The following is a 13,859-nucleotide window of genomic DNA, read 5'->3' as shown; positions in this document are numbered from 1 at the left end:
AACATTATTTAATGCTTGGTTATGAGACCCCAGATGCACAGTTCCATTAACACATATATCTAGTCTGATATAGTTCGGCAGTCCTATACAAGACACAGCATGAGCACACCTATCCCAGGAAGCAGCAGCTCAGCCCGCTGTCTGGATACACCTGGTCTGGTCTGTCCTTATCTGCTACATGCCCTGTGTCTCATTCCTGTTTACACTGAACACCGTTGCGCCCCATGAGTGCTGCAAAACAATATGCTCCAGCGGTTGTTGAACTCTGTGTCCCCCTGACCTTCATTTCAGCTCCAGCAAGCGTTGCTAATTTGTTTACAATGTTATCAGTCGAAATATAACTGCTTCTCTCTTTTGATATTTTATTTCCAGCTCAAGATCAAAGTCTGCAGTTTATTTCTGACGCTTCATCTACAGCTGATCTGCAAATTTTCACAATTTATTTGTGATCCTTAACCTACAGATATTTACTTCTACTGTTGTAAATACCGGCTAGTGTAGTAGTTGCTACCACCTAGTTGCTTTTAATCCCAAGTGCCTGACAAGTAAATAACTATTTTCGCCAAAATTGTAATTTTTTATTTATTCGTAAAATATATATATATATATATATATATATATATATATATATATATATATATATATATATATGCGTAGAAGGAATGTAGGCTTTGGTAATTAGAACTTCACCCCAAATGAATCACTGTAATATGAGGAATGAGATCCTTTCCCCTTGCTTCCTGCATTGCTGGCATGAGGTGTTGCCATCTCATTTTTCTCTTTATCCGAGTCACTGGATCAAGACATGGGGAAGATTTTCTCAGTTTCCATTGACGTGGGTGAACTGATGAAGCCAGTAAACACAGGAGCCCCACCATCATCCAAATCTGCATGGTTAGAAAATTGAGAAAAGCAAAATGAACGGGTTAATAGTAACCCGTGTAGTTTTTTGTTACAGTTACAAAATGTTTAAAAAATTAGTTTAGTGGACTGCAATTTTAACATTCTTATACCTGTATACAGGTGTGCAGTGTTATCATTCTTATACCTGTATACAGTGTTGAGTTATCATTCTTATACCTGTATACAGTGTTGAGCTGTCATTCTTATACCTGTATACAGTGTGCAGTGTTGAGCTATCATTCTTATACCTGTATACAGTATTGAGCTGCCATTCTTATACCTGTATATAAGGTGTGCAGTGTTGAGTTATCATTCTTATACCTTTATACAGTGTTGAGCTGTCATTCTTATACCTGGATACAGGTGTGCAGTGTTGAGCTGTCATTCTTATACCTGGATACAGTGTGCAGTGTTGAGCTGTCATTCTTATACCTGTATACAGTGTGCAGCGTTGAGCTGTCATTCTTATACCTGTATACAGGTGTGCAGTGTTGAGTTATTATTCTTATACCTGTATACAGTGTGCAGTGTTGAGGTTCACTCACAAGAGAGCCGACTCTCCTGAGCAGTCCAGCAGACAGGTGCCATTGTTCTGCCAGGGAATGTACCTTCAACATCATGCATACCCCGCTCAGGTTCACACCTGAAACCAAGCACAACCATAGCTTTTACCAAGGCGGCCATCAATTAGATTTTTCTAGGCAGCACAAAAAAAAAAGCTGTCTCTTTCTAAATTGTGTGTTGTGCATTAGAATCAAAATCCTGTGTGACAGGACAGAGGCCCTGCACACTGATAAATAGATGTTTTCTGGCTGTTTTTACACCGCCACATGGTTACTTGATTCATTGTTTTTTCAGAATCACCTGGCACTAATTTAATTAGGTACACCTGACTGTAGTTAGCAGGTCAATGTCTCTGTTAGTGGTCTGCGTTAAGGCTAAAAAAGTGTTTTGGATATTGGTGAACAGCTTAGCCATCCAGTTCATAGTTTAGAACTTGGGAAAGTTTAGTAAGCACTCCTTGATGGAGTTAGGCTTTTGTTTTTGTTTATTTTGAGTTTTGTTCATAAATAAATAAATAAATAAATAAAATATACAGGCACTGCCCTGTTTTGCTTCATTTAGTGCTTCATTTACTCTGAAAGACAGTTAACACTGTCTTTCAGAGTAAATGCCAGGTGATTCTGATAAAACAATGAAATCAATAAAACAAACATGTACGTGGCTGTGTAAAAACAGCCACAAAACACCCATTTATTAATGTGTAGTGCCTTAAAGGTTACAATAGTACACTTTTTATTTATTATTTTTTTTAAAAACATGACAAAAAATTGCCTAACTATTGCATCTATAATAGAGAAGACAATTTGCCTGCAATTTGTCCACAGGGGAACATATAGGCCCATTATGTTTTAGTGATAAAGGATAAAACAGTAAAACTCTTGTATTGTAATTTACAACCATTAAGGTAAACAATTGCCATTTAATTGACCTAGTAACATTAACTAAGATTACAACTAGACCCTTATAGTGAGTGAAAAACTACAACACAGGAATTATTTAGTGTAATCCATAGCCTAGTCTTTGAGATATATGCATATACCAAATTCTACGAAATAACAGCAAAAAATAAAATCAATCAGACTGAAACGCAGATAATAAAAAGTAAGAATGGTACATTAAATCCTTGGTTAGCCATGCTTTAACTCTTTAAATTATCCAATCGATTATGATTTGGTGTTTAAAAGTTAAAGACCAAGATAAGGAATTTTGCAATATTAGCAGACGTTAATTTGGACGGCAATTACTTACAGAGCGATCAAAAGTTGTGTGGAGATTAAACAGCTGTGGTGGACAACATTCATACGCCACGGACCACTCAAATGTAATGGGTAAGTTTGCATAATGTTTTCGACTTCCACTGTGGCTCGTAGAGGCCAGGGGACACTGTTCACACCAGACACAATGTGCCCAGCGAATGTGTGGTACGATACAAACTATTTTGATACGAACCATTGACGCGATGCGAGAAAAATAGGATTGGTCTCTATTTTTGCAATTTTGTTGCATGGCAGCTAGGGGACTGACCAATGAGGAACAGCTTTCCTTGTGCAACTTTTTTCAGGAAACAATGGCGCAAGGAAAATTTATTTTTGCAGTATCACAATACCTGGAGCTGTATAACAAAGGAAATAAAAATGACAAAGACACTGTGATAAGGGAGAACATCTGGGAGTCCATTTCCAGGGAAATGGATATAGCTAGTGTGTATGATTAGTTTACATTTACTGAAATGTGTTGTGCAAAAATATTACATATTTTACATTTTTATTAGCTATATAACAGGACTAAAATCACATTGCACGTGCCTGTTGCCACTGGTGTGTAAGGTTAGGCCACTACACACCAGACGCGACGGGACAAAAATTAATAGAACCTATACTTTTGATAAGTATCTTTCACATCACAGACAACGCGATTTCTTGAGCAGTCAAAGATTAGGTTCAACACTGCCCACCAGGGAGAAGCAGTATCCAAAATGACGGACGAAAACATAATACTTGCTGTGGAAAAATACTCAGAGGTTATAAAGATACAGCGACGAAAGATAATATATGGTCCATTTCAAAGGAATTGGATGCCTGGTATGTATGATTTATAGTGTTGAAATACCGTAAGAAAGACGTGTTGACGAATATGTACCAGTCTGGATCATAGTTTTGTTAATAGCAGTTTTCTAAGAGTTTTATAGCTGTGGCAGTTTTAAAATCTATCGCATCGCGTCTGTGTTGCATCAGGTGTCTGTGGTCATGTCTTTGCTAAAGGATCTTGTTGCCTGATGAAACCTCGCATCATGTCGGGTGTGTGCGGTCTGTAGTGTTGCAGCGAAAGTATCCTTTTATCACAGGTCAAATTGCATCGCATCCAGTGTGAATAGCCATTATTTTACCATGATGAACAAGGAGAGAAAACATGGTTCCCATGGACCACAGTGGAAGTTGTTTAGCACATCAGGTGATCCTACTATGACACTACACTCAACCACTAGCTGTTTAACCATCAATAGATTTTATAGCTACCCTATTTATTTATTTGTATTTTCCAAAAAGCAGTCAATTTGGAACAATCGTGGAAACAGATTTTGGTTTAACCCAGGGCACTTAAAAAAAAATAAATAAATAAAATAAAATAAAATAAAATAAAATACAATCTTGTGTTTCCGGTAACCCTACCCTACCCTTCTTATTATTTATTTCTTAATTTTCTTAATTAACACACCTCCAACCTTGCTCCGCAAAGGCAAACCCGGGGAAAATTAAGCTGAATGGGCCCCTATTGCAAAAAGGACAATTTTTATTTTTTAATCCAACAACGTTCAAATAATTTTCAATATGCAGCCAATCATTGCAGCAAAACAAATACTGGTTTATCAGAACCTGCCTTCCCTCTGAACTGTGAATCGGGGGGGTGGGGGGGGGGGGGATGGGGGGGTGGACACGACAGCAAGGTCTAGACAGAAAAAAAAAATTACATTAAAGTAAAGGGAGCAGCATTTTTATTGATTTAACAAATGCAATGGCTTCGGAAAGCACATGTAGTAAGACAGTTTTATGTATTATGACAGTTTTATGTATTATATAAAGTTTCAATTAAGTGGTCTGCTTGAATTTAAAAATGTGGACTGAACACATATCGGGAGTGCAAATGCAGACCATAACTTAAGAAAAGGAAACGGATATTTTGATTTGATATTCTATCAAAACTGACATTTAAACTGTTCTAAAAGAATGTTGCAGTGATGACATCCCATAATAACCCGAGACACTACCATACATCAACGGTTACCGCATTTGTTTTTTCAATTACATTTCCCATTCCCTTTTAATGAATCAATTACATTTCCTTTTGAAGGACTTGGAAAGGGAACTGAGTTTAAAACTTTAAATAAACCACCGTCAGAAAAAAAGAGATAACATTGTTTGTTCATCATTTTAAATCATATGCACTCTAACATCCACAGTGAAAGGCTGCTGTTCATCAAATATTAAAGTGAAAAATGTGTATGCCTTCCCACCACCAGTTAAAGAAATGATTCACAGCCACATTGGCAGCATTGAAGTGGTTTATTGCAAGCAATTTTTAAATAAATAGCGCTTACTTGGTGTTATTGGTGCTGTCTTCCGTGTTTGGTTAATGTATAACACAAAACCATTTTTGTATCCTTAAATAAAAGCCAATCTCTATTACTAGTCGATCATGTAGTCCTATGACCCGGTTTTTCTGTCTAATTATTATTATGTTGACCTCCATGCAGACCAAAACATTTCACAGTACGCATATCATAACTGCCCAATTATTTTAATTTGACCACCCCACGCCCCCCAGCTGCAGCCTCACGCTCAATTGTATTGAGATTGACACTGCTGGTATAACTGACAACTGATTGAAAGCTATTTCATGCAAACTACTGGTCTGGTTTTGATGAAGCTGTTGCTTAAATGAGTTTATTTTAATTATTTATTCCTCTGTGTACCAGTTGCACTTAACTGTGTACCAGTTACACTTACTCATTTATAAGGAGGCTATGTGGTCCAGTGGTTAAAGAAAAGGGCTTGTAACCAGGAGGTCCCCGGTTCAAAGCACACCTCAGCCACTGACTCATTGTGTGACCCTGAGCAAGTCACTTAACCTCCTTGTGTTCCGTCTTTCGGGTGAGATGTAATTGCAAGTGACTCTGCAGCTGATGCATAGTTCACACACCCTAGTCTCTGTAAGTCGCCTTGGAGAAAGGCGTCTGCTAAATAAAACAAATAACAGGGATCGCCCATTAGGCCAGCTTAATATTTTCAATTATTCATTTATAATGAAGAAAGGTTTCAGAGACAACTAGTTCAGTTAAGTCTTGTTTATTCGAGCTGGCACAGATTACAGATAAATGTAAGAATTCAAGATTCTCACCTAAGTTATCTGGGAGCGAGATGTCAAAGACAGCACCCCAACAGGTAACTTCGGAATGAGCTCAACGAGCTCTCAGACCGAGCCCAAATTTATATCTCCCACCTCACAAACCATTTCCAAAAGCAATGCAGTTTTTGGGATTAGAGGCTATTCATCACACTAAAACCACAAAATATGCCGATAAATGCAGCCTGTTCAAATACTACGAGTGAGACTGTGATAAATGCAGCCTGTTCAAATACAACAAGTGAGACTGCGATAAATGCATCCTGTTCAAATACTACAAGTGAGACTGCCCAGAAGAGCGGCTTCTAATTACAGAATTGTCTCAAAAATAAGAGGAAGTTAGACTGGAGCTAAAAGCTATATTTGAACATTTTTCTACAACTATTGTCAGCAAATATTACATGTTAACAAATAACAGTCAGCTTGCGCCATCCTACTGAGATGAATATATTATATATATATATATATATATATATATATATATATATATATATATATATATATATATATATATATATATAGTACCGTGCAAAAGTTTTAGGCAGGTGTGAAAAAATGCTGTAAAGTAAGAATGCTTTCAAAAATAGACATGTTAATAGATTATATTTATCAATGAACTAAATGCAAAGTGAGTGAACAGAAGAAAAATCTAAATCAAATCCATATTTGGTGTGACCACCCTTTGCCTTCAAAACAGCATCAATTCTTCTAGGTACACTTGCACAAAGTCAGGGATTTTGTAGGCATATAGTCAGGTGTATGATTAAACAATTATACCAAACAGGTGCTAATGATTATCAATTCAATATGTAGGCTGAAACACAATCATTAACTGAAACAGAAACAGCTGTGTAGGTGGAATAAAACTGGGTGAGGAACAGCCAAACTCAGAATTGTCAGAAAACAGTGGGACCCTGGTACAACCATCTACTGTCCGGAGAAGTCTGGTCAGAAGTGGCCTTCATGGAAGACTTGCAGCCAAAAAGCCATACCTCCGACGTGGAAACAAGGCCAAGCGACTCAACTATGCACGAAAACACAGGAACTGGGGTGCAGAAAAATGGCAGCAGGTGCTCTGGACTGATGAGTCAAAATTTGAAATATTTGGCTGTAGCAGAAGGCAGTTTGTTCGCCGAAGGGCTGGAGAGCGGTACACGAATGAGTGTCTGCAGGCAACAGTGAAGCATGGTGGAGATTCCTTGCAAGTTTGGGGCTGCATTTCTGCAAATGGAGTTGGGGATTTGGTCAGAATTAATGGTCTCCTCAATGCTGAGAAGTACAGGCAGATACTTATCCATCATGGAATACCATCAGAGAGGCATCTGATTGACCCCAAATTTATTCTGCAGCATGACAACGACCCCAAACATACAGCAAAAGTCATTAGAACTATCTTCAGCGTAAAGAAGAACAAGGAGTCCTGGAAGTGATGGTATGGCCCCCACAGAGCCATGATCTCAACATCATCGAGTCTGTCTTGGATTACATGAAGGGAGAGAAGCAACTGAGGCTGCCTAAATCCACAGAACTGTTGTTAGTTCTCCAAGATGTTTGGGCCAACCTACCTGCCGAGTTCCTTCAAAAACTGTGTGCAAGTGTACCTAGAAGAATTGGTGCTGTTTTGAAGGCAAAGGGTGGTCACACCAAATATTGATTTGATGTAGATTTTTCTTCTGTTCACTAACTTTGCATTTTGTTAATTGATAAATATAAAACTATTAACATGTCTATTTTTGAAAGCATTCTTACTTTACATCATTTTTTCACACCTGCCTAAAACTTTTGCACAGGACTGTGTATGTATATATATATATATATATATATATATATATATATATATATATATATACACACACACACACATATATACACATATATACATACACACACACACACATCTGTAATCAAAAGTTTACTCCAATGGAAATTTCTAGAAAACAAATTATAGGAAAAATCTATCTTTTGTAGCAAAAGTTTTGCTTTTGTGGATGAGGGAGAAAAAAAAAAAAGTTACAAGAAATAGATGTCTACAATTATTTATTTCAGCAAAACTCCAAAAATGCTAATTCATACCCTGACAAGGAAAATTAAATTAATAGCTAGTTGAGGCACCTTTAGCAATAATAATCTTCTTTTTTTTTTAAATCGGGAATTTTTTTTTTTTCGTTTTCTCTCCAATTTGGAAAGCCCAATTTTTTTTTTTTTTTTTTCAACTCGGCTCACCGCTGCCACCCCCACACTGACTTGGGAGAGACGAAGATGGACACACGCGTCCTCCGAAACGTGCCGTCAGCCGTCTTCTTTTCACTCTGCAGGCCCGCCATGCAGCCACATCAGAGCAACAGCGTTGGAGGACCACGCAGCTCTGAGCAACTTACAGGAAAGCCCGCAGGTGCCCAGGCAGTCTACGGGCGTCGCTGGTGCGCGGTGAGCTAAGGACACCCTGGCTGGCCTTAGGCTCGGCCAATCGTGCGCCGCCCCCTGGAAATAATCTCTTTTAAACAATTAGGCTATTTGTCATTGTGTTTTTGGCATGATTCTTTAGTGATTTTTGACCATTCTTCAACACAAAATTGTTCCAGTTCATTCAAATTCCAAAGACTTCTCTTGTCCACAGCCTTCTTCAACTCTTACCAAAGATTCTCAATCGGATTTAGATTGGGACTTTGACTAGGCCATTCCAGAACCTTGATTTTATTCTTTTTTAACCATTCTGAAGTAGATTTTGATGTGCGTTTTGGATCGCTGTCATGTTGGAATGTCCAGTTGCGCTTTAAACCGTTTTGTAGTGGAGGGTTTCAGATGATTGGCCAATGGATGCTATGGAATCCATTTTACCATGTATTGGAACAAAATTTCCTGTGCCATTAGAGGAAAAACAGCCCCATAGAAGGATATTACCACCATGCTTGACAGTAGGTAGTGTTCTTTTCTTTGTACGCCTCACCAGACTTTCTCCAAACGCAACGACTATCAGCGTGACCAAATAGCTCCATTTTTGTTTCATCACTCCACAAAACCTTTCACCAGAACTCATATCCATCATTCAAATGCCGTTTTGCAGACTAAGCATTTGTCCTTGTCCTAAGAATGGGTTTTTCCTTGGCCTGCGACCATTGAGACCTTCACCATGCAATACTCGACCTATGGTTGAAATGGAAACTCCAGTCCCACTTGCAGCCATTTCACTTTGAATATCTTTGGCACTCAATCTCGGATTGCTATTAACCTTCCTCACAATTCTTCTACTTGTTCTTGGTGAAAGAACCTCCTTTCTTCCAGACAGAGGGAGCGTTGCGACAGTACCATAAGTCTTGTACTTCTTGATAATAGAAACAATCTATTTCTTGTAACTTTTTTCCTCATTCACAAAAGCAAAACTTTTGCTACAGTTTTTGTATTATATTTTTAGAACGCCCCCCTCGCCCTGTTACCAGAAACACAACATTTATTTAATTTGGCCCTATAAGATACTCAGCAAAATCGTAAGCATCTGTATTGTGTTAACATTCACTATATACAGTACTATGAAAAAAGGGAAATTGAATACTTGTGGATTTTTATTTATCTTTGATGCAATGCACCTTCAAAACAATGGAAAAGATCAGATTTGTACAGAACACTTTATTTGAACAGAATCAGTTATTTATATATATATATATATATATATATATATATATATATATATATATATATATATATATATATATATATATATATATATATATAAATAAATAAATAAATAATCAAAAAAAACAAAAACATACATTTGAACAGTTAATCATCAACTTGACAACTAACCCGATTTCTCACAAGTGTCGTCAATCTGCACTGTCTTGAATGCCTAGTGGAACAGGCAGGTTCGTCTTTCTTCTGATCCATGGACCGTGGCTGGTAGGTCACAGGAAACATCACTGATGCAATAGGGGCGCAGCAGCAAACAACTCCTGCTCTTGCCTAACAATGATGGACCTCCTTGTATATAGATTAGTGAGCAGCTTTGCACAAAGATCACATAGACCAGGGGAGGACAAAGTCTAATTTGCAACTCTGATATAAACCTTTTTAATTGAACCAATTAAACCTACGTTCAGGCCCTACGGTAGTTAACTACTTCAGTTTCACGAGAAACTAATTAGGCCAAAGGTTGAACAGGTCTGGCAATCAAGTGTAAGTGATGTCATGCAGAAAATGTATACAGACAAAAAGGTATTTTTTCTGTCTTCATTACATTTATTATTACAGAGAAACTTGAAATATAATAAACTATACAGAAATAAACAAAAATAACAGAGTTTATAATACATGTTAAGAATCTTTGGGTCAAATGCACCAACGTGGATTAAATAAAATTTAGTTTAGTGCTAATCTAGGGTTATGTTTTAATCACAGTTACCTTGCACCACACAAATGTAAACTAGGATTAGTAAATCTTGGCTTAAGCAGGATAAAGATTTCTGATTAGCAGTCATTATTTGTATACACCCTATTTAGCAAATGTAAGCGTGAAAGCATTACATTTATTAATTGTACTCATTACATACTATGCCTCTGCTAAGGTGATGTTTTAAATTATCAAAAAGCAACAACATAGGCTTCACATGCAGCCTGCGGCTTTCCTACAACCCTGAACCACATCTCTTGTTATGCCGACTGGGTTGTCCTGCATTAATTCTGAATAAAGTAACTGTAAGAATAGCTTTGTTTTACTTTGCGTAAAATTTTAATTTCAGTGCGGAAGTGTTTATAGGCTACCTAAAGTGGCAAATTATAATATATTTATTGTATTATCCTTGATTACGTTGTTTCAGGCAAAAAAAGTATTAATTTATTGGAGACGATACATTTGGAATGAGCATTCATTTACACAAAAGTTTGTTCATTATCCACAACCGTTCATAGAGGGGTTCATTTGTAAACAAAAAAGGTACAATTAAGGAAGAGAGGTCGCATTTCTTCTACCATATTCCACTGCCCTTGATTTACAGTAGCTTCCATATATGTTCTCACCGGCTTGTGGTTTTCATGCCGTATTGCTGGTGTCGGCAGCTGCATGCCAACCTTGCCTTCCCTGTTTTACTATAACCTTCAGGTTTGAACAATACCAGCAGCGGGCCGACTAAACTAATGAACAGGAGCGACAAACTCTAGTTTTTTGGTGTTTCGCCATTTGAGTTGTAAAAAAAATAAATAATAAATAGGACCGTTCTTACCCATTGATATATCGTTACAGAACTCTTTTGTCATTCATGAAATAGGAAACGGTTCATTGCAAACTGTATAATTCTCATCTGTCAGACAAAAAGGTACAGGATCTAGGATCCACTGTGATCTGGCACAAATGAACCCTGCGTACATGCCGCATACTATTTTTTATCGTTTTAAAAAAATGTTACACTTGCAATTGTAAAACATGATATACTTTGGTCTCAATTTCTTTTCGCCTTTACTCAATATACAATATTCCTCATCGCTGTAAAATTCAAATGGATTTAGTCTCTCTAATTTCTCTGTGGAACTCTTTCCTGTAACTCAATCCATCTGACGTATGCTGCCATCATGTCCAAGTTTAAACCACCTCCAAGGGAGATTTACATTTAATCCACCTTTCACATTTTAACATGGATTAAAATTAGCGGTGCAATGCGATTATATTTTAATCTTTTAGGTTTAAGAAATGTTTAACCTTGGATTAATTTTAAACAAGGATTACATATAAAACCTGGTTTCAAGTTTTGTGCAACATGATTCAAATATAATCCTTGATTTAATCTGAATTAGTGGTTAATCCACGTTGGTGCATTTGACCCTTAGTGTTAAATAAACCACACCTTCAGAAATCCTTCAGCAAAATTAACAACCCCCTGCCAATCATATATACATTTCACAAACAATGGGAACAAATTATCACTGCAATTTGCTGTAGGATGGGGCAGACCTCCACTCCCATTCTTCAAACACCACCACGTAACATGAACTCATTAAGCAGAGACAACGTTTGACTACTTTATCCATCCTTTTACTTTTTACCTTGCAGCTAGGCATACATGAAATGTGTGCAGTGGTAGCTTATCCATACCTACAACATTAGGCTTTAACCCTTTTGCTCCGGTGAACATTCAACCTGTTTAAGGTCTGACTGACAATGTGACTTTCGGCTTGTGTATCAGTACAAATATCCACCAAAAGTATACCGTATTATACCTTTCTAAACCGCTGAGAATCTGGAGATTATTAAGAGAATAACATTTTCACTGTATGATGAAATATACCTTACGATTACCTAGTTTGATTACCTAGGTGTAATTTAATGCTCTCCTACCTACAAATTGTAAAAATGTCAGTGGTAGCCTCAACTCTCAGGAACTAGGATCAGAAAGAATTGCATAAATACCGTGTCTGGTTTTCATTTTGCACCAGATTGTTTGACGGGTGTAATGTGAAGAAGTTCGTCATCAGATAGATCTGTGAACTCATCAACATGTTCTGTAAATTTTTTTTATTTCGAAATCGGTAAGCATTTTTGGTTATGTAAAGCAATTTAGTATGCGCTCCAGTAATACTGTGCTTTAAAATCATGGTATAAAAAAGTAAATCAAAATCACAACCTAAGATACTGAAATGCTGCAACTCATAATAAAAGGCATTTCTATTGGCCTGGAGCTTTAATGAAATTCATTTTGACTGGAGAGTCATCTGTGATATTTATCTTATGAATATTTTACTACAGGTAATATGTTGTTAATTTATGTTTGGGTTTATAAACATTTTGGACAATTTGTACGATTTCTGGTAAGCTTGTACTTGTGATTGCCAAATCACACGACAGAAAAAAACAAAAAAAAAAACTCACTCGTCTAGCTTTCTTTAATTTCGTTTTGAAAGTATATAAAACCATTCCTGATTGGTTGTTGAGCCTTTGGAGATGTCAGTAATTTGATAAGCAACCAATGTTGTTTAAAACGACTTAAAAATAGGTGTCTAACGTCACCATTACATCTTAGTTCACATATGAATGATTTCTAGCGGCGCCGTACCAAAAGGGTTCATCACCTTCTACAGGTGTGGACTGCCTTCTCCAGATTAAAACAAAAGAACAGACTCCTCAGCAAATCTTAACACAGGTTTCCATGGTCTGTGATCCTGGACACACAGCAAAAACTATTTTCTTCTTTGAAGAGGTTCATCATATTGCACTTGCAGAGCGGTTAGCTTTGCCTCACGCAATTGGCAGGACTGTGTGCTGAAGTATTAGTGGGGACAAGCAGGTGCTGCTGGTGCATCTTTCTCTTCTGTTCTTAAACGAAAACAGGGACAGAGAGGTGTACACAGATCACGGACTGGGACAGCCGGCTCTGGGTTTGTCATCTCTAGATCCACTCTGTGTTTCCTGTTGTTGGAACCTTAACTGCAGTTTAAAATAAAATTACAAAATTGAGCCACTTCACAAGAACTTGCAGTATGCCGCATATGAACAACTTGCATGCGTGGTCTTTCTCCACCAGCGATAGATCAATATTGAAAAGTTTGCAATGCAACATGTTACAAAACACTTAAAATCTCAAGATGATGACCATGCTAAAAATAAATATTGCTTAAAAAATGACGGTGATGGTTTTGACAACAAGTTACAAAAAACATCCAGGAAAGATTCGACTGGGTTATTGCGTTCTATGCAAATAAACAATTATTTTGTCATTTATTATTTTAATTTTTTGATTGTTGAGCCTCCTCTTGAAACAGAACCAACAAGTCACAGTGGAAGTAATACATAACAGCAGTTTTACCTACATCTAATCCAATGACAATTGCCTTTTCACAGGTCTTTCTTTTAAACAGCTCACCAATTAGGAGTTATTATTGTGAACAAGTACAAAATAGTATGTCAAATAACTGGTTTATACAAGTGGAGAGTTCCAGCATTGTAATCCTTACAATACAGATTTTAAACAAAGTTAAATCCAATAGGATACATTTACAAAAGTACAATT

At 37.1% G+C, this 13,859-nt stretch overlaps 1 protein-coding gene across 6 annotated transcripts in view; it reads right to left on the bottom strand.

The window, feature by feature from the left end:
* LOC117411239 (uncharacterized) overlaps positions 1 to 13,859 on the bottom strand; it is a 46,499-nt gene that overhangs the window by 1,979 nt on the left and 30,661 nt on the right. For 2 of the 6 annotated variants that reach the window (XR_009328832.1, XM_059024901.1), the window contains exons 16-17: positions 1,449 to 1,546; positions 691 to 887 (exon numbers count right to left, since the gene is read on the bottom strand). Coding sequence is in view for 1 of the 6 variants with exons in the window: in XM_059024901.1 (XP_058880884.1) it covers positions 691 to 887; positions 1,449 to 1,546 (295 nt within the window). In the remaining 5 variants the exon portion in view is untranslated. Of the gene's footprint in view, positions 1 to 690; positions 888 to 1,414; positions 1,547 to 9,677; positions 13,277 to 13,859 lie in introns of those variants that run through there. The other 4 variants (XM_059024899.1, XM_059024900.1, XR_009328833.1 and 1 more) reach the window with 3 other exon arrangements.

Source organism: Acipenser ruthenus, chromosome 6 (assembly GCF_902713425.1).
Source record: "Acipenser ruthenus chromosome 6, fAciRut3.2 maternal haplotype, whole genome shotgun sequence".
NCBI classification, from domain to species: domain Eukaryota; kingdom Metazoa; phylum Chordata; class Actinopteri; order Acipenseriformes; family Acipenseridae; genus Acipenser; species Acipenser ruthenus.
The sequence above is the reverse complement of the archived record's forward strand: the minus strand, read 5'-3'. Positions and strand labels throughout refer to the sequence as shown.